The 20,983-nt window shown below is 35.2% G+C and overlaps 1 protein-coding gene across 2 annotated transcripts; it reads right to left on the reverse strand.

Moving 5' to 3' along the window:
* Positions 1 to 417: 417 nt before the first annotated feature.
* Positions 418 to 14,503, reverse strand: LOC145663030 (mitochondrial transcription rescue factor 1). 2 transcript variants are annotated; one of them, XM_081729166.1, is made up of 4 exons: positions 14,272 to 14,503; positions 6,858 to 7,009; positions 3,082 to 3,154; positions 418 to 916 (listed from the first exon to the last, which is right to left on the reverse strand). In XM_081729166.1, the coding sequence occupies exons 1-4, from the start codon at positions 14,332 to 14,334 to the stop codon at positions 725 to 727; spliced, it is 480 nt and encodes a 159-aa protein (XP_081585292.1). In that variant the 5' UTR covers positions 14,335 to 14,503; the 3' UTR covers positions 418 to 724. The 2 variants fall into 2 exon arrangements, with proteins under 2 accessions (XP_081585292.1, XP_081585291.1); XM_081729165.1 differs by having other exon boundaries at positions 14,078 to 14,502.
* Positions 14,504 to 20,983: the final 6,480 nt, after the last annotated feature.

A 20,983-nucleotide genomic window follows, 5' to 3' on the forward strand; every position in this document is an offset into this window, starting at 1 on the left:
TATATATATATATATATATATATATATATATATATATATATGTCCCTCCCCTCCCCTACGTTGCACTGTCAAAGTGATATGATAAAAACATCCCAGGTTCGAACCTCATCTATGTTGAAAGTTTGATCAATCTCGGTACGGTGGTTCCTTCTTTTCTCTCCCCTACGCTGCTGCACCCTCAAAGTGAAATTATGATAAACATCCTAGGCCCGAATCTCATCTATGCTGAAAGTTTGATCGAGATCGGTCAAGTTGTTCAAGAGTTATTAAGTGTTATTGATTTGTATATATATCCCCTTTCCCTAAGTTCTACCCTCAAAGTGAAATGATAAAAAACGAAACTCACTTTTCATTAATGTACTAGCACACATGATTTGAGGATTTGGAGATAATGAAAAGCCAATTGCTCCATCCGTATAATTTTCGACTCACTTGCAAAACTTTTAATGCTGCTTATGTTTCCTAGCGGAAAAATACGGTAAGATAATTGATTTTTTTATCCCTTAAAAAAGCTTAATTTTACCATCTTGTTTTCAAAATATATTTTTGCGGTATCTCATGATTATATAAATATTACACAATCATACTATTGGAGCTTAGCATCCATACTATATGTCTCACTAAATATTAGTTAACTAAGCACTTCAGACGCCCAGTAAACAACAGAACGTTTTCAATATAAGCACATTAAATCGTCTTTCTACTTCCTTTTTATTTAGTAAAACTATTCTTCTGCCTTTTTCCACGGTGAGTTCCTATAGTTTTCTATCATTAGCGAACGATATCGTCGAAGCTTCGTTAGTATGTATTCCTCCTTCCCCTCTGCCGATAACACTTCCACTCGAGATACCATGAGAAATTTATCATTTGCTGGACTCACTCCCCTGATGACATCAATTTCATCACCAATGTATACCTGAAAGCAACAACAAACAAAAGATTTAAAGTCCGATTTCCTGCTGCCACTCAATCTTCAAATTATTACTTTATAATATTTTCTTAGTTTATTTATTTATTTGTATTTTATGATAGCGTTACCATTCATTTGGTAAGTAATTTGTTTTGCATGCCCACTTCGAAATTTCCTTTGTTACAACCGTGTACAAAATATCTCTGAAAAGTATCCGACTTTCTTTTCTTCGAAAACACTACACGGCCACACCGAGCGTCGTGGAAAAAGGTCCATATTATGTTTAGCCTACAGATAGCGTTGCTGTCGCTTGTGTTTGTTATTGTAGAGAAGTGGTTGGGTATCGCTGTGTGGTCTATGTGCGAATCTAAAAGGATAAAGACCTAAGTGTATGGTTCGACCCGAACACGAAGGTCCCGGGTTCAATTCTCGGTGGAGGTGCAGTTGAACGGCCAAAGTGGTTCGGATTCCACTATAATCAGTATGTCCACGTCTTCTTTAGCCTAGTAGGCATAACTGTGCGACGTTAAAATAAATCAAAGCAAACCAAACCAAATCAAACCGAAAACGAAGGCATGATCAGTTCTGTGGTAGCATCCAATTTCGCAAAGACTCGTCAGGTGCGTACCAAAAAGTCGGTTATGTTCTTCGATTGCCGTAGCATTATGCATCATGAGTAGGTGAAAGAAGGGCATACAGTTAAAAAAAAAGACTACTCTTTGGAGTTTTTTGTTATCTACATGACGCTCTTCGCCGAAAATGACCAGACTGTAAAACTCACAAAGACGACAGCACTGCATCAGGGTAATGCTCCCGTTCCTGCAGCTCATGTGATTGTCCTTGTTGGTACAGCGCGATCAAGATTCCCACTCTCCTATGCGATTTTTATCAGTTACCAAAGAGCAAAAGACACCTGAAAGTAACTCACTTCCACACCCAAGAGGACATCATCTAGCGCAATGCGATGCTGCCCTAACAGTACTTCCCGACGGGGATTCCAGCCCTGTTTTAACCAGTAGAAAGACCACTGAACTTGATGTGTGTTAGCAGAAGAGAACTAGTTTGAAGAGGATTAGAACGCCGGAAACACGAGGTGAGTGTACTGTGTTTCCGTGGCCTTGGTAGGATACTTTTCGGACAGACCATATATGTTCAAGCAATTTAATCACTCACGAGAGTTAGTAACTAGTGGACTTATATCAGAAGTCGTTCATGATGCACTTAAATAACTGCAACTACTGAGTCAGAAAAAACATCTTTCACCGTGTACCGAATCAGAGAATACATGTACTATTTTATGACTTCAAATCTTTCAAATATATCAAATAAAAACAAATAAATATTTTTTTTTTTTTTTAAATAACGTTTCTTCTTTCAATTTTAAGTAATATATATACACAGGGTGGTAGGTAACTCCACCGACAAACTTTGGGAGGTGATTCCTTATATGAAATGAAAGAAAAAAGGTCTAATAAACATGGGACGAAAAACATCCTTTCAGAGGTATGAAACGCCGAAAATTCAAAAATTCACGCTTCGAAACACACTGCCTCAGAAACTACAGGACCGATCCTAAGCGGTTTAAGGAATTACAAAGGAACTAGTATATTCTCTATCTAAATATCCATGTTTTACCATCCTCCGTTATCGGCGAAACGAACTGTAAAGGGAAATTGAGGTATAGGGATATTCCTTTAAGTACTAATAACACGTTCGTTTCGCCGATAACGGATAGTAAAACATGGATATTTAGATAGTTCGCATACTAGTTCCTGTGTAATTCCTTAAACCGTTTGTTATAGGTCCTATAGTTTCTAAGGCAGGGCGTTTCTAAACATGATTTTTCGAATTTTCGGCGGTTCATAACTCTGAAATGAGACGTTTTTCGACCTATGTTTTTGAGAACTTTTTTCTTTCATTTCATATAAGGAATCACCTCCCAAAGTTAATCGATGGAGTTACCTACCACCCTATATATATATATATATTCATCCTGTTTAAACGCTAAGAAAGAAAAAATACGTAAAGTGTCATGCTTAGTAAATACTAGAACATGAAATAAATGAAAAAAAAAAACATAGATTGAAGTTAAGAATTAGTTCTAGACAAGATGAACGAAACTAGAGAAGAAAATTCGCATTCACAAACTGCTTAATAATACAGATGCGTACCTGTTTACTCTTCTTGGGAATTTTCTCACCATTTACTCGAATACGACTATCGAAAAAAGCGGCTTCTACTTTGCTGAAAAGAAAATAAAAGAAATTTATTCAGATCTGGTTGAGGAAATAAATTGGTAATACATTTTAAAACTGCAAACATTGTATTTAAATTCCTCACATCATAATGAACAATTTGAAAAGCTTACTATCATGCATGTAGGTCTAATCTGCTTCATTGTATAACAGATCAACGAGTTCCGAGAAATATTAAGAAAAAATAAATTTCAAACATTTTTTGTACTATCTTCATAAATTCTTATCTAGACTTATGATGTATTGGCCACTTATATAGTGAAGTGGACGCAATTTCGTACCTCAATAATTTTGAACCAGATACGCACATCTGTACAATTTTAATAATAATAATAATAATAATAATAATAATAATAATAATAATAATAATAATAATAATAATAATAATAATAATAATGACCAGATGTTGAGTTCACCCTTATTACCCGGAATAGCTCTTATGTCCTTTGCGATACATTATAAAATGTTTAATCATGGTTTTCAGAGATCAGTCACATGAAGGTTCGTTGAAATTGCGACAAACTTGAAGAGAAAGGGAATAATAAGTGAGTCAAAGGAGTGTTTCTACATTTCAGTTTTTCTTCTACATTCTTATATAATTATTTTGATACAAAAACTTTTTTTTTTAATGAAATGTCACCTGTAAATTCTGTGTTAAGGTTCTGTAAGCTAATACAAACGTATGATAAATATATGCAAATGATGAAAGAATTGGTGGAACAAAGATAATGGAAGAATTTATAAAATGCCAGGCACACCGATCTATTACAAATTCACAATGGACGGAGGTCGAACAAGGTGAAAGCTCCAACATCAAGCCACCACACACTCTTTGTTCTTTGCCTCTAAAAATAATTACTTACTCTGATTAATTCGTTTTATCGGCAATGAAGTTGTTAGCAATTTCTCGGAACAAGATATTATTTATTTACAAGTAACATATTCATCGCCGTTAGGTGTAAGTGTGTCACTATTAGAAGATATGTGTCACCACTGAATTTTTTATATACAGTAACGACCTACCAAGTAATATTCCCCAATCAGAACTATCCTTTTATACAGATGACGCTAATATTATAATGAAAGAGATAACAAATGAGGATGTTTAAGCTGGTGCAAATGAAATCCTTTCTAAATTATCTCACTGAATTCACAAGAAAAATAAGCTTAAATTAAACACTGAAAAGACACAAACAATCTATTTTTTCATCACTGCGCAACAAACATGCACAGCCTGTGAATATCTTAATTGAGAATAACGAAACAGACTAAGTGAAATCAACTAACTTATTAGAAATTTGGACAGATAAAAATGTCTCCTGGAATGTGCATATATTTACTTCACAATTAAAGTACTTAGAAACGCGTTAAAAGATTCTACTTTTAAAACAATTTACTTTGGATTATTCCAGTCCATTTTAACATATGGCATTGCATTTTAGGGAAATACACACAAAGCAAAAGTAATTTTTACTACGAATGATGACAACTGCTAAGCCAAAAGATCACTGGAAACCAATATTTCAAAAAATTCCTATACCTCCATTACTCTGTATATTATAAATTTACTGATATTTGTAACGAGACACCTAGAGGGTGTCCTTACCCAAGTAGAAAAATAACATAATCATAATACAAGAAAGAAACAAAACTTTTCTATTGTAGAACACAGAATTGTATTATATGAAAGAAAAAAAAAAAAGGTGTAAATACGCGAATCTCATGTTTTACAATAAACTTCCCAAAGATATAAAGACTCAGGATACTGTTGCTAAATTTAAAAAAGAACTCCACAAATATTAATTTACAACACTGTTTTTAGTCGGTACAGGAATACATGAATTGCTGACTGCATTATAATTTTACATGATCTACAGTAAATTAGTGTCATTACGGTTTTAAGCATTACATACATGTGCAAGAATTTCTACATATACTGCAAGTAATAATTACTTACTCTATTTTTAAAAATGATATCACGCAAATTGTAAGGCCTAGTGCGTGTGTAATTTACATTATTATTGTTTCTTTTATTTTCGTGTTTATACATAAATGACGTATGCACTTTGGATATATAGTAATACAGTGATAAATGTACGAGAAAAGACAAAAATACAATACAATACATTATAAGATAAATAATTGACACAATCTGGTACTTAAGAGGCCGTTCTTCTACCTATAAAGTCAGAGCCATATTTAACATTTTTACCACACGGGGCCATTAGAAAATGCCGCCCCACAATATCAATGTTTTCCGCCAAATTTATATAATTTGCAGTTCTGAAGTATGAAAAAAAAATGGTCTGAGAAAATCTACCGCCCCGGGTCATGGTTCATGTGTAAATAGAGCCCTGTATACAGTACATAATAAATAATTCATCTGTTTCAACATAATAAAAATTATCAATACTATTGTCAACGAATAACATACATTATAGCATCATAAATTTCGTTTTCTTGATTTCCTCAAAAACTACGCATGAGAGTTTAAACTTAAGCATTCAATTTTGTCCACCTCGATATGTCTAATTTTTGGATAATATTATAATTAAGGGCAAATTAAAGATTAAGAGCAAATCCTGATTTTGGGCTATATTTCATTACCTTTACTGTATATAGTCGCCCTCTTGCTAGTGTCATAGTTTCATCTTAATAAGTGGCATGGTTATCGTGCAGAATCACTTTCTCTTGAAAATTATGCATTAGAATTTACTTATTCGTATCATTTTGTTGAGCTATTGATTAGGACACGTCTCATCTTTTGACTTTTTTTTTCGTTGAATGTTAATAATATTGTTACATCTTTTGTTGTCACTAACAAGTAACACTTCGTCCAATTTGAATCCGGAATGATGGAATGGGACACATATCCTGAAAGAGCCAGTTGTAATCAAGATGCAGATGAATTCCTAGCATCAGTCAAATAGGCTCAAGAGTTACGGACCTGTAAAGTTAACATAGGAACCCACAGGAAATATAACGTCTATGCATTTGCTTGACGTCTCTCTCTATGTTGCATATTACATAAGGTTAGCAGATAGAGACGTCAAAGAAAGCTTAGACGTCGTATTTCCTATGTTAACTTTACAGGCCCGTAACTCCCGAACCAATTGCTGATTGACGCTGGGAATCCATATGCATCTTCACTAAAACTGGTACTTTCAGGATATATGTCACATTCCGCCATTCTGGATTCAAAGGGGCGAAGTGTTACTTGTAAGTTCTCTCTCTCTCTCGTTCATGAATAAATAAACACAAGTTTTATCAAGGCGTTTATGAATCTATTCTCAACTTTATTATTAAGAAGCTGTAAGCATTCGTTGTCATCGGGTTTTAGTTCAGAATATCGATTAAAAGAAAGGGAAAAGTTCTTACTAGATCTCCAGTAGTTATCCTGTGTTCTTATGTAAACCCACACAACCATGGGAATAATGCAGATTGCGTACACGCAAAATTTTATCAAAAACCGCGAGAAACGTTTTCGCATACATTTTCATCTCTCCAAATCTGACCCCTCTCCCGAGGAGCTTCGTACAGGATCGGTCTGGTCACGATCTATATGTATACAAAATTTGGTGATTCTGGGTTACACATTTCTATCTGAAAAGCTTATGACAGTCCGACAGACAGATACACACGCACATTATTTTATTATGTTGAGTATAGATAACTTTTCCTATGCTACTCACTTTCTTGCCATTCCAAGGCCTGCTTTCACGACCAGATCTGCTCGTAAAGAATTTAACCTCGCTGTAATCACTTTGGAGTCTTTGTCGACTAGTGGGTCTCCCGAAATATCATCTTCATCACTTTCTTCTTCATCTGATGTTTCGGCTCTTTCCTACACAATAATACTCGAGTTACTCATACAATAATTTCCACTACAATATTGTCTGTGTTAACTGTGAAACAGATAATTAATTTACACTTCAGCGACTATGACATAAGCTAGATCAGGATAATCAAAAAGACGATGTTACTCTAGAATCTGTAAAATTGAATAATTAGCAGAAGTTCAGTATAATTGTAAATTAACTATTTATATCGCACCGATATTGAACATCAAAAATCAAATATCTATGTTTGTTGACGAACTTTGAAACAGTACAGTGAAGAAGAAATGTTAATGGAGCCATATTTCCATGCAAGATTATACGAATTTACCAATGTTATGTTCTATTTTTAGTATAGTTAACTAATAATGTTAATTCTAAGGTGAATATATCTTCTAATTGAATCAAATTCTACAACACATCTTTTAGAAAGAATACACGAAACATCAATTTTCATTTAAACTACCCGCTGAGCAAAACAATACGTTTACTGTAAAAAATTATTAACGTGTAACAGTTTTGCCAACTACTCACGTTGACTTCATCAGACACTATGAATACATAGATAGTGACAGATTTAATATAAAACCTGAATCCTGACTGGTTACTACAGGCTCCTACAGCCAATCCCCTTACATCACACACACACACACACAAAAAAAAAGCTATTCCTCTTCCCCCTGCTGACACAATATACAGTCATTTCTAAAAACTAGACCTAATCTCATTAACAAAATAAAATTAATAAAATAATTAATAACTTTTACAATAAAGGTGTTGTTTTGCTCAGTGAGTAGTTTCAATCAAATTTAAGTCTATAAAAGGCAAAACTTGTACAATGGAAATCCAATTCTCACAGTTACAGAGGCTACATCTATATTATAAGTGTATTGATCAGCGATGTAATGTGTAAAGTATACCAGTACTAATATACATTTAATATTGGTATAGACCATAATATACTTACCTTAAATTTACGAAAGAATGCGGATATACGCTGAAATCTGAGCATATACTCTCCTTGTTTGCATTCTAGTTTTTTTTTTTTTTTTTTTTTTTAACTGTTGGAAATAAATAAACAATGTATATCGTGTACGTGAATGATTTATTTTTTTCTTTGTTTGTTTACTGCTGTGTACTATTGTTTTGATTTTATCTCTTGCAATGGAAACCAGGTGTTTCAGGTAACGTCAACAGGAAGCAAATTCTTTTGCCATTTCAGCACAATTATTTTGATACCCTGATTCACAGAAATTTGAGAGATGAACAGAGAGAGAGAGAGAGAGAGAGAGAAAGAAAGAAAGAAAGAAAGAAAGAAATGTTCTGATTACTTCGTGAAAGTTCGAGGCGAGCGCCACGATCATCACTGAAAATGTATGACAACAGAAATCTGGGACATAGCCAAACATCGAAAATAAATGAACCAATAACAATAATAAATCAAAAATATGCAGACAGTGATACACGGTATGAAAATTAATCCAATTTGGCATCACCGCGGTGCTTATATTGTCCCACTTAAAACTAAAGAACTTTCTGAATAGACACAACTCTCAGAGGAGTTCGCATCATAAAATTTATTGGTGCAACTTCTTTTAGTTAGAAAGACCGCAGAATTGAGATCAAAGCAATCGTAACACTTTTCAGTAGTCGGAAATTATGGAGGTTCTTCTTGTCAGTTATTATTTCAGTAATATTTCCTTGTCTCGTGTTTCTTACTGATTCTAGATAAAATTTAGTACTGACATGTTGAATATCCCGAAAACACATCGTAGTAGCTTTATTTCACCAATTTGTACTTTTACCTATTCTCCTACTGAGAACGTTATATCCTTAGTTAAGTTGTTTTGGTTAGCACTGTGTTCACGGTTTAGCACCGAAATATCTTTTACGCGGTTGATAGGCTGATGTATGACTTGTGCAGGTTTTGTCTGCGTGATAGCGGCACAGTGAAACCTCTCTTAACGGACAAATTTTCTGATCTGGCATAATCATAATCATCACAGGTATTCTGCCATTATTGGCAGGTTATTTGCCGCATTAAAAGCTTCCATGCTCCACGGTCTTCACCTAACCTATTCGTCTTCACGTACGATTCTACTGTTTTGATATCGTCCATCAATTGTAGCCTTCTTCACCTCTTCCTCTGTTTCCTGCTACCATATCCTCTACCACGCAATTTTTCCCTCACGACACAGTTTCTTATTAGCCAATGTCTCAGCTAGTTTATTTTCCTCTTTTCAATAATACCTAAACTCGTTCTTTTATCCTCCACCATTTCTAATACCCTCTCATTCGTTTTCCGCTCAACCCAGCTAATTCTCTCAATTCTTCTCCATACCCACATTTTCGAAACCTTCCAGTCATTTTTCATCATTTTTGCGTAATATTCACGTTTCTGACCCATACACCATAATACTCCAAACGAAGCATTCTATGATTCTTTTTCTCAACTCTTCATTCAAGATCCCACAAAATACACTGTTCTTTCCCCTACAGGCTTCTTTCGCCATTCCTATCCCTGCTTTTATTTTACGTTCGCACTTCATGTCATCACTAATAATACTACCCAGGTATAATTCCTTAATGCGTTCTGGACTGTTATTACTTTGGCGCAAGCCCAAATAATTGCGAACTGATTAATAACATAGGGCAAGCCGATCAGCTCCATACCCTCAAACAGTCATCCACGTATCTACAAAACATTATTAGGTTGTTTCTACCTTCTTCTATCACTTGGAGAGGAACAAGGAGACAATTAGAAAAATTCGTAAAGAAGACTGAAGATGAAGAGAAAGGAATACGACTGGAAATGGAATTGGAGAAGAATAATATTATAAACTTCCTCGACATGACTATAGAGAGAAAAGATGGACGATTGACAACAAGATGGTATAGGAAAGAATGTGCGGCAGGGGTTTATGTCACGAAAGGAATGATGTGGAACGCAGAACAAGAGAACAGAAGAAATAAATACTAAAGAAGAGGAAAAAGGGAAGGACATAGAGAAGTTCCACAACCTACTGGAGTAGAACGGGTACAACAAAGAGAAGTTAAGGGAGAACAGAATAGAGGAGGAAAGAAGAAGAAGGAGAAAGGAGGCAAGAGGAGGAGAAAAAATGGAACGGGATAGAAAGCATTGGGGAGAAGACAGAAGTATTAAAGAACTTACTAAGAAGAGGTGGTATAAAGACGTATAGAAAAGGAGGACGAAGAATTCTGGAAGTAGTTAAGAAAGTGAAAAGTAGAACAAAAGAAATATGTGAGAAAGATGAAGGTGTAGCGTATAAAGTGAAGTGTAAGGATTGTTATAAGATATACATAGGGGAAACAGGGTAAAAACTTAAGGAGAGAATAAAACAATACAAGAATGATGTGGGGCTTAAGAGAGAAAATCCTGCCATATATAAAATGTTAAAGAAACGGGGCATGATATAGATTGGGAAGGTGTACAGGGGCTAGAAAGGGAGAATAGACCAATAATAAGGAAATGGAGCAAGCTCAAAGGATAAAGAAAGAAAAAAATTGACAAACTAATGAACTGGACAAGTGGCATGAGCTGTGGGATAAATTATTAAAACAAATTGAGGAAAAAGAAAAAGAGCAAGACTAGACAGATTTACATAATTTATATCCATATATTTAATAATATATATAGTTTCATATTATATACTGTATAGTTATATATAGTTTTATATATTGTTATTTTATTTTTATGTCTATATGTATTTTTTTATTGTTATATTTATAATCAGTTATATTTAGTATAGTCTGTTACTTTTGAATTATATCTAACAGACATCAAGGGAAAATTAAAAAAACGTTTTTTAAGGCAATTGATCAAGTATGAACAACAGGTATGTTACAGATGTTTGAAAAAGATAAACACAGGTGGGAGGGTAATTAAGGTAGGGCTGGTGGCCTGCAAATGACGCCCGGGGAAGTACGACTCAGGCGGCTTCCCATGCAAACAATGAAGTTTTGTACTTTCACTCTTGGTATAAATTTCTATGCTCTGGAGATATCTCTTTCAGTTAGTGTCTGATGAAGATAACATTAAGTTGTCGAAACCTTTACACTGTATTCTAGCTTTTAACAAATAAGTGTATATACTCTGGTGAGAAGTATTAATTATTCTATTATAAAATTTATAGGTAAAATACAATGTGAAAAATTTTCCGTGAAGAAATGAAAGTGTGAATATAAGTAATTACTGTCAGTGCACAGCATACTGAAATGAATTTTGAGTAATAGTAAAAATATTATATATATGTGTAAACGTGCTCTTCCACTGTCCTCGTTTAATGCGTATACCCCCGTTGCTGACGCACCTGCTGCTCCCTACGGACGCACCTCCTCGCATCTGTTCCGGCCTCCCTACTGTGCTCTTGCACTGACTTGGTTAGATAGTATTCAAATTCATGCCTTTTAGTGGCCATCTAGCACATATTGGTACGTATTTTATCAGGGTTTGAAAAAGAAGTTTTTTTTTTTTTTTTTAAAAAAAAGCACCCCCCTGGGTCCATACAGTATGGGTATGTTCGGGTTTAATTGGGTTTTTTCGAAATATTTCAATGTTTCTGGGTAAAAGTGTTAGAATGTGATTTATATTTCAAGATTGTCATTGTCACAACTTGCAACAATTTTTAGTTTACTGCTGTTTTGAAAAAAATGGCGCCATTTTGAAATTTTACAATAGATCGCAGAGAAAATCTGCATAGCAAATTTAGAATGTCTCGTGCTTCTACCCTCAAAATTTCAACTCAAAAATCCGAAAATTGCACCCTGTAGCGTGTATTCTGGAAAAAAGGCCGCCATTTTGAAATTTCACGTTGGAATGCCGCCAAAATCTATACAGGAAATTTAGAATGTCTCGTGCTTGTACTCTGAAAATTTAAAATTAAAAGACCACAAGCCAAAGTGGTACAGGCAGACAAAAAAACAAATGTAGATCGAGTCATCCCAGGCGAATCAATGACGAGAAATATGAATACCCAATATATTTATTTAAAACAAATATATAATTCATGTTTTATAAAATAAGTGTTTCAATATGCCTTATATGAAATAAATATTTTCCAGCGTAAAATAAATGGTTTTATTGTTGAAGATCACTTCCGATATTATGTGCGTTCGATTACAGGAATTTCTTGAGCACTCGTTGTTAGGCGCCTCGTTCCCGAAAGTTAATTTAAAAAAAATAACGAAAATACAATTCATATTTTATAAAGTAAATCTTTCAGAATGTCTTAAATGAAATTAAGTATCTTGCAGCGCAAAATAAATAATTTTATTGTTGAAGTATTCACTTCCAATGCTTTGTGCGTTCAATTGCGGGAATTTACCGAACACTTCTATCACGACGGGTTTTTCCCGAAAATGAATGCAGCTTTCTTTACTGTACATCGAAACTTGCACTAGTATGGAAATCTGAATTCAGCACTTGAAATAGTAAGCGTTACATAGTCTTCGGAACACCGAGCTGACAAGAATTTTTACTCTATTGCTGGTGTTGACTCCGCAGAATGCTTTTTAAACACAGCAACAAATGACAGAACATAGTAGCAAATGACTGAACGAAAGTGTTGTTGTTGGTAAACCAAATTCTACTGAAAAATGCTTGTGCTACCGTCAAAGATAAGAAATAATACTAATAGTTTACTAATGTATTTACATATTTACCGGTAGTATCGGCACCTATGGCCGTCAAATGTATGAGGGATAACGTGCCTCGGCGTCGCCGAGTCGGCAAGCATACTATATTCACGAAAAGTATTTTCTAAAATATAAAATTGCATATTTTACTTCAAATAGGCTATAAGCATAATCCATAAATTAATTTGTTCTATAATTATCTCAAGCTTTTTTTATTCATTCATTCAGCATAAAGGTCTTACGTTGAATGTTGTTGTATACCTTAACGTGAAAGCATCTAATTCGCCCAAGGAAGTCCAAAATCTGATAAAAGCACTTTCAATGCCATCACCTTAGTTGTACCAATAATATAATAATAAAAAGCTCAAAAACCCAGGTGGGTTTTAAGGTGTTTTTTCAGGTGGGTCAAACCCGAAAAAACCCGCCGTGTACCCTGTATTTCATGTACTGTAGTTTCTATGCCATAGGTCTACACTGTATTTATACTAAGCCCCTCTGAAGTCAATTTCCAAGTGGTAATGGAGCTCCTCATTTAGTGCATGTTCTGCTAAAAGAAATACAAAGCTTTAATCTAACCTCAAAATGTAAAAATTTGGTAGAACCGTCTGCTCGATTAGGATTGCCAACTCTGAAAAAAAAAAGAAAAAAAAAAGCACCCTCAAAATTTCCTATGATATATGTCTAAGTGTAAAGTATCTCTGTTCGGACCCATTCATGGGAAGGAAATGTACTACCGTGAACAAAAGTGCATTAGCACCTGGATTCTGCATTTTCTTAGTACATTCACTAATAAGATTAATAGATACATTGTGCTATAAATCAGAAAGTGAAATCGGCATTGATCATTTTATTGTATTTACCAGTATCTGCCATTTCTTTAAAATTATCGAAATAGATGAACGAAAGTATAATCTTTACGTCACAATTTTGGATTTGGAAAATGAAATTTATTCTTTAAACTTATACTTCTACCACAGGAAACTGCTTTAAGAAGTCCTTTTTCACTCTCAATAAATGAATAATATTCCTTACAAGTAAATTTCAAATTTTCCTTGGTAGAGTCCCTGTTATCTCTTTAAAATTATCTAAGCAGATGAACAAAGTATATTAATCGTTAATACATGGTGAAAGGTGGCAGTTTTGGATTTACAGAATGAAAGTTACTTCTTAAATCTAAGATACAAATTTGAAAAACCGGTCATAAAGGGTCTGGTAAGAAGTTTGTACCGGTCACCGGTGAAAAACCGGCCAGTTGGCAACCCTATGCTCGATTAATGCCTTAACTTCTTACTGTTTCATTATTTCGACAACCCATTTTAAGTTTAGGTGAAGTTAGGAAGCATGCAACAATTCAAATTTACTGCGTTACGCAAATGAAACACCACACACCAAACTTTACAAACACGGCTTATTTACCCCACCTTCTGACTCCTTGATCTTTTAGTATGTTTGAGCCGCAGTGCTGACATTGGTAATGATAAAGTAGCACAAGTATCAACTGCAAGGAATGAAGTCATATTCACCACTGCATTATGTCCTATTATTCTATTTTGAGTCCTTACATTCCGTAGTGAATCATATCTTAATTTTTGTGTAACCAGTTCACGATACTTACAATTGTAAGGGCACATGATACACCTGAAAAGTAACTGTGAAAATCTGTGACACCTATTTGCATTCATGCTTATGCAATTAATGATTCGTCAATTCAATAACATTGAAACATTTACTCGTAAAATATTAACAAAATTAAAACTTTCAGTCCATAATCATTTCTTCTAATTTCTACACTGTTTGAATTGTGCTAACTGCATTTCTTTGTTCTCTTCTTTTTCTTCTCCGAAACCAGTAATGGTTATGAATTAGGTGCCTCAGACAATCATCCTGGCTAAAAATATAAAATTGTCTTATGTAAACATCACAATGAGAATTTTTGGAATGAAAACTTTCAAGTGTAGCGTAAACGTAAAGAAAGTTCCTCGAAGTTGTACTATCGAAGTCACTCTATTTCATTTGTTAAATCTATACAATCTGATATTATATACAATTTTTAGCGTTGCCATGACATAAACCACAATGTGATTATGATGATTGCCTGACCAAGAGACTTATTTCGTACCGACCTTCGCAAATATTGCGGAGTATTCAACGCAAAATGTATATATATATATATATATATATATATATATATATATATATATATATATATATATATATATATATATATATATATATATATATATATATAAAATTGCTATTCCTATTACAGCAAATTATAATGCAAATGTTGCCATGCATTGAAAAAAAAAAAGACACGGAATGTGACTCCAAATTTTAACCAAGGAACAAGGGCGCCTATTAGGGGAGGCAAGGTGGGGTGATCGCCTCCTTGAAGAAATTGTACTTCGGCATATCGAAAACTCAATTGAATTTTTAGAATAGTTACAGCAAAATTTGAAACTATATTTGAAATGTCGCTTATACTTGCTCCCCTTCCTTGGAAATCACAACATGAGCGCCCTTGCCAGGGAGGTTTCATTGTTTACCAATATGATTATTTTCTATATCTATCTATCTAATTGAGGTGGCAGCGTCGATTTCTGTATAGTGTTGGGAGGGGCCCTTAATGGGCCTTTCGTCAGATATCCAAGCGAAGCTATCTACACCTCGGAAAAAAAAAACAGAAGTGAGGACAAGCATCCCAGGATCGGCATCCGTGATATGAAACAGGATTATCTCATTTTCGAAAGAAATGTGTTCAGAACAGGGGTAAAAGTGGATCTGAAAAAGTAGAGACGGTAGGTAGCAGCTTGACATCACGCCGTTTCCCCTGCCTATCTTTACCCATTTTAATTTTTTTAGGAACTGGGGAGACGTCGTACATATTTTTTCGAGGTGGGGAATGGCGTCCCCCGCGTTACCCCTGGCTGAAAATATAACATGTGCTACAAGCGGCAACAACCTGAGTCCAGATAACAGTGTACCTGGGGCGTCTTGCTTTGGAACGTCCTTTGCAATACGTGCGCTGTTAATGACCAGTTGATTTTATGGATCTTTACTTTAAAGTCATCTATCGTTCGTTATTTCTTTGCAGAAATAGCAGTGCTACCGAAAAATCAGAGCAGAATTTCGGTCTTTCTGTCAAGTTATATGTGAGATATTGCTCCATTCTATTTGAAATTTAAAATGATGAAGTGGAGAACACTTATTACGACTAAAATGAAGAACAATTATAAACGGGAGAGTAATACTTCCGAAAGTAACTTTTTTCGCGCGCTACCCTAGCCAGCTGTTTTAAGTTGGACACAAAGTTTATATAATGGGGGGTCAAAGTGGAACAAAACGAGCCCTGCGGGACTTCTAACCCGTTCCTACTACTACTACTACTTATCTGCACAAAAGTAAGTAAATAACTTTTTAAGTATTATTTTCATCTTATTTTAATGGAAAAAGTGTTATGAAGATTTAAAAAAAACTTTCCTTGGACAGGGTTTGAACCCAAGCCAAAAGATATTACAATTACTAGCCCGTTGCGCTAGTACGCTCTGCCACGAGGGCCGACACCAGTAAGCGTTTGATTTCTGCTATAAGTAAGCTACGTCTCAAGACATGAATAACGCCAACCAATCAGTATGGTGTATTTAGTTCCTCCTTCCGGGAGCATTACTTCACCGAGTGAGTCCTATTTATTAACGTACGAAGATACGTAAGTTTTTACAGAATATCATCCAACAATATATTTTGTTTAAATATTGTTATATCGCACCCTTCGTGTACCTCTCGTGACACCGGTCTATCTCGTCCGGTAGATAGCAATAATAGTAAAAAGTAATGGTGTTGAAACAACTTTAACATATGTCAGTAGTCTTAGCACGACTCCCACTTCAGCACCAAGAGTTCAGTGTTCCGAGTAACACATACCTGTGTTATTATGTGCACCTGACAATGTTTGCAAGTCGAAACACCATCCTGTAATTATCCGTAAACAATCTAGAAATCTCCTACAAGAAGTCCCGTTTCTGGAACATTCCACCAATTCATCTCTTCATCATCCATCCGCCCTGAGCCAAAGTTGCCTAAGTAACTTACAAATTAAACTCAATTTCAACTATTTCATTCAGGTGTAAATGGTTCAGTCACTCTTAAAATGGCATGATTCTGTGATACTGAAACTAATATCTTACAAACTTACAACTACCCACTAGAAAACCCCCAGTTACCGAAATGTTGAACCTTAAATAAATCGTATATACATTAAAAAGTCAAACCATTCCTGAGGTCTAGTGCCTAACGTCTACGAAGTGATATAACCTACGGTTGTCATTTTGACTGATGTTTTCTAGGACACCTTAACTATACACATAGACGAAAACATTCCAGGAATATCTGTTTAGATCCAGCGTTGAATAACCGATATCTGGTATAAAACGAAGCAATAGTTATCATTCCATTTTGTTTTGCTGCACCTCTGATGCCCTCACCTCTATTGCCAGGCTCCAAGTAATCCTGAAGAATCATAGCAACTTCTCCGAGAAAAGAAGTCTCGAAAGAGTACAATCATCAAGAAACCTCTGCTAGTGTGTACCAATAGCCTTCAGAACTTTTATTCATGTTAGAAAAGTTAGCTATGTTACGAAGACTCTCAACGATGTGCTCATGTTAAATCAGCAAACTATTGATATTTATTTTTTTCTAGATTCGTGGCTCTGATCTTTCATCAGGACTCACTAAGTGCCGTGGCATTCCAGTTGATAATTACTGAAATAAATACATTTATAGCGTCTGGGGAAATGTAGCTGATTATTGAATATGGCCCCTTGCAAATTTGCATTAGACAGTAAAACAACGCGATGCTTAGAACATAAATTTATTGTATGAATAATGGAATGATGACGTGTTCTGTCCAGAGGGAGTTTGGAGTTTCTAAGTTTGGGTTCACGAGTTTGACGTGAAAACACTTGTCTCTACCAATGTCAAACCCGACACCCTTTTAAAAAAATAGTAATGAGGAATAATACAACTTATCTCTTTTGTATTTTGGTTTAGCGTGAGATATGACTGCCTCACTTCCTTAATTTATGATTCCACTTTTAATATCATCACTCTGAAACTATCAGGTCCAAGGGCGCTCATTAGGGGAAGGACAAGGTGACACAACTTAACGGATTTAGAAGAGTGGCCATATATTTTCTGATGTAGGTTGTATTGACATTTTGACCAGTTGCCCGTTTGCACAGGGTCAACATAGAGAGTTGAGATTTGTTCTATCTTCTTTTATTTAACAATAGCTTTCATACAATATGCTACTTGACCCCCAATTCCATTTGCCAATTTTGAGTTGGACCCCGCCTGGGACCCTGCGAGTGCCCCGGGGGCAACATTTTTTTCATTCAAAAGGTGGTGGGCTCCCAACACTAATTTAATATGTATTCGCTGAGTTTCCTTACCTGACCGTTTCCGAAACATCTGACCCGGAAGCTGACTTTGTAATGTATAGTATGGAGCTCAATTTCTAACTTTTCACGCTTATATCTCTGCAACGGTTGTGATCGAGGATGTATCACTTTTCGTGTTATGTTCTTTTGGGACAAGGTATCCAACGACCATAGTCTCGACTCGAAGTCAGAGTTGCACTTGGATAGGTTCCCTCGTTAGAGAATTTTCATCTCAAAACAGGCTAATCAATGCGGTGAACCTTTGATAAGTATCTTTGCCTTATAAATTGCCGTAAGTATCTCTTGTTTGCCACATAAATTTCTACTTGATAATCAACTTGATTTCTACCTTTTAAATAATGAAAATAAATTCTGAGACACGTACCAGACAAAAAAGTTTATTTCATGTTTCCAGTTAATAAAAAGAGCGTCTCGTAGGAAAGAGCCCTTATCAATTGGATTAGATTCACTCCAACTCGTCTGCCATGGAAAATTTTGACCGAAGTAGGCTGGCAGAGACAAATGATGGTATTTGGGATTTCGACTTCCTCTCAAAACCGTTTATTATAAAATTTAAATAATACAATACAGTATAATTCTTTAACAAAGGCGTCCAAGGACCAATGATGTCCTTTAAATTGATGAAAGGTGGTTAGGATTGTCCCGGGGCTCAGTTGCAGACAAGGGACAGGTTTGGGAGAATCTTAGGGCTCAGACAGCCAAGAAACTGGTGTATGGTTTCTCTCAAGGCCAAGACGCAGCCAACAGAAAAGGATAGGCTCACCTTCAAGGCCCAGACGCAGCCAAGAGATGAGTATCGGGTTTTTGACAGGCCTCAGATGCAGCCAAGAGACTGATAGGAATTTTCAGAGCTCAGAATCAGTCAAGAGAAAAGGATCGAGTTACTCTCAGAGGTCAGTTGCAGCTAAGAGAGAGTAAGGTAGTTCTCAAGGCCCAGAGGCAGTCAAGAGAAGGACAGTAGTGATCAATCTGTGAGACTGATGCCGTCGAATGTGCTGCGGCTTCTTTATATCGAATCTTGATGAATCCTCCATTTTCTTCGTGGGTGGTAATGTCGTAGTCCTCTTCGGGTCACATATTGATGACTGTCGTCTGCTGCGTGTTGTTTTGTTGTTGAGCACGTGGATGGTCGTCATATTTAAAGGATATTACAACATAAAATAGAATGTGTTTAGTTTCGCTGTGTTCCCATTTTGCTCATCCTGGAACAAACATGTTGTTGCGTGCATGTTTATTTCGAACTCAGACGGGTGTTATAGGAAGGTGAAGATATTCTTGTAACGGTGATAACTGCAGATGGAACATGACTATATATCAGTCCAGTTCTGAGAACAAACAACATAGCTCGTTGTGAAAATGTCTCCTATTGCAAACATAGCAGTTTAGAATTCTTCTGCAAGGAAAATTATGGCTGGTATTTTCTTTAATATTCAAAGAATTATTAGCATATGATGCCTGCACACACTGCTGTAACTGGATAGTACTATTCAGATGTATTTCACAAAACTTAGCAAGATAAAATCTTCCAAGTACACATCGTATCTTCATGCAACAATGTGGATGCTGCATTTCGAGAATGCTTTCCAGAATGTGGTCACATGGTATTCGATTATGTGAAAAAGTGAATGTTATATGTGTTCTACCTCTTTGTGATTTTTTTCTATTCGAGATTTGAAGAAAAATCTCCGTGGTAAGTGCTTTACACCATCAGAGCAGCTGGTCAGAACTCCGAAAGGGGTGCTGATGTCTTTGATGATTGAAATAACATTTGTTTGGACAAGCGCGTTGCATCCTATCAAATGGAAACTACTATACGAAAGACTATTACAAATGTAAGGCCCCTAGAATAGCAATGATGTATGCGCCAATATGTCCATTTTTGTGCTAGCATATTCCATGACTATGAGTCGTCTCCTATAATTACTGAGAATCAGGACTACTGTAAATGATTTATGTGTTTTCAAGTTGCTATACCTTCAAAAGTATTACAAATATGAGAAACATATGAAAATAAATGCAAATTTATAAAGTTTGTATTGTGTATTCCAGGTGGCAGCACGAGTTTAGTACTTGTCCAAATGGATGTAAAGCCAGTTTTTATTTTTACTGTTCCAGACTGTAGGAACGAGGTCGACTAAAGTCTAGACATGTGTCGTATTACAAAAAGGTACATATATTTATAGATCATTTGTAGAAGGTGCAGAAACTTGGTAAGTTTGCGATTGTTTTCATATATCTCTTATGTTTCTACGTTTAACACTGTTGAAAATATAGCCTTTTGAAAAGGATAGAATCATGTATAGTAGTCCTGTATAATTGGTTCATACATCGCGGATACGAGTGAAATTTCAGTTCGAATACAAACAATAGTGACCCTTATGTACGTGTCAAGACGTGTGCGTTTATCTCGAAAATAATAATTTGCACATACACCGTTACTATTCTAACCAGTAAAGGCCTCATATGAAGATGAATAAAGATAAAAATAATGATCTTTGAACGGTCATTGTATGATGCAAATGAATACATACAATCCTCGTAGAACGGTTATATGTTCTTGATAGTTCTAATTACTTAAAAAAAGAATGACATTTCAAGAATTTTTTATACTAACTATTTTGCCAAAATTTTATTTAAATAATTTTCGTTAAATATAGTATATTTGAAGGAAAGGTACTCTAAATAGTAGGAATTTCTAAAGGTTACACCTAACTCAATATATTATAAATCTCTTAATAATGGCAGTTCCTAAGAAAAATAGACAAAATATGTTCGTTACTATCTTGTAAGCACACAAAAACAGGTGCACCTTTGGTTCAAATGTAAAATTACGGGCGAACAACAATCTTGATACAAAAATACAGTGGTTAC

This window comes from Thermobia domestica, chromosome 10 (assembly GCF_964235325.1).
Source record: "Thermobia domestica chromosome 10, izTheDome1.hap1.1, whole genome shotgun sequence".
Lineage (NCBI taxonomy): Eukaryota > Metazoa > Arthropoda > Insecta > Zygentoma > Lepismatidae > Thermobia > Thermobia domestica.

Bases quoted from the DNA above. Each gene is read 5' to 3' on its own strand.
- LOC145663030 (XM_081729165.1), bottom strand. From the start codon at position 14,338: ATGAATGCAAATAGGTGTCACAGATTTTCACAGTTACTTTTCAGGTGT. The intron at 7,010-14,077 runs GTGGGGTAAATA...ATTATTGTGTAG, and splicing joins AAAGATCAAGGAGTCAGAAG to GAAAGAGCCGAAACATCAGA. The intron at 3,155-6,857 runs GTGAGTAGCATA...TTTTCTTTTCAG, and splicing joins GGCCTTGGAATGGCAAGAAA to CAAAGTAGAAGCCGCTTTTT.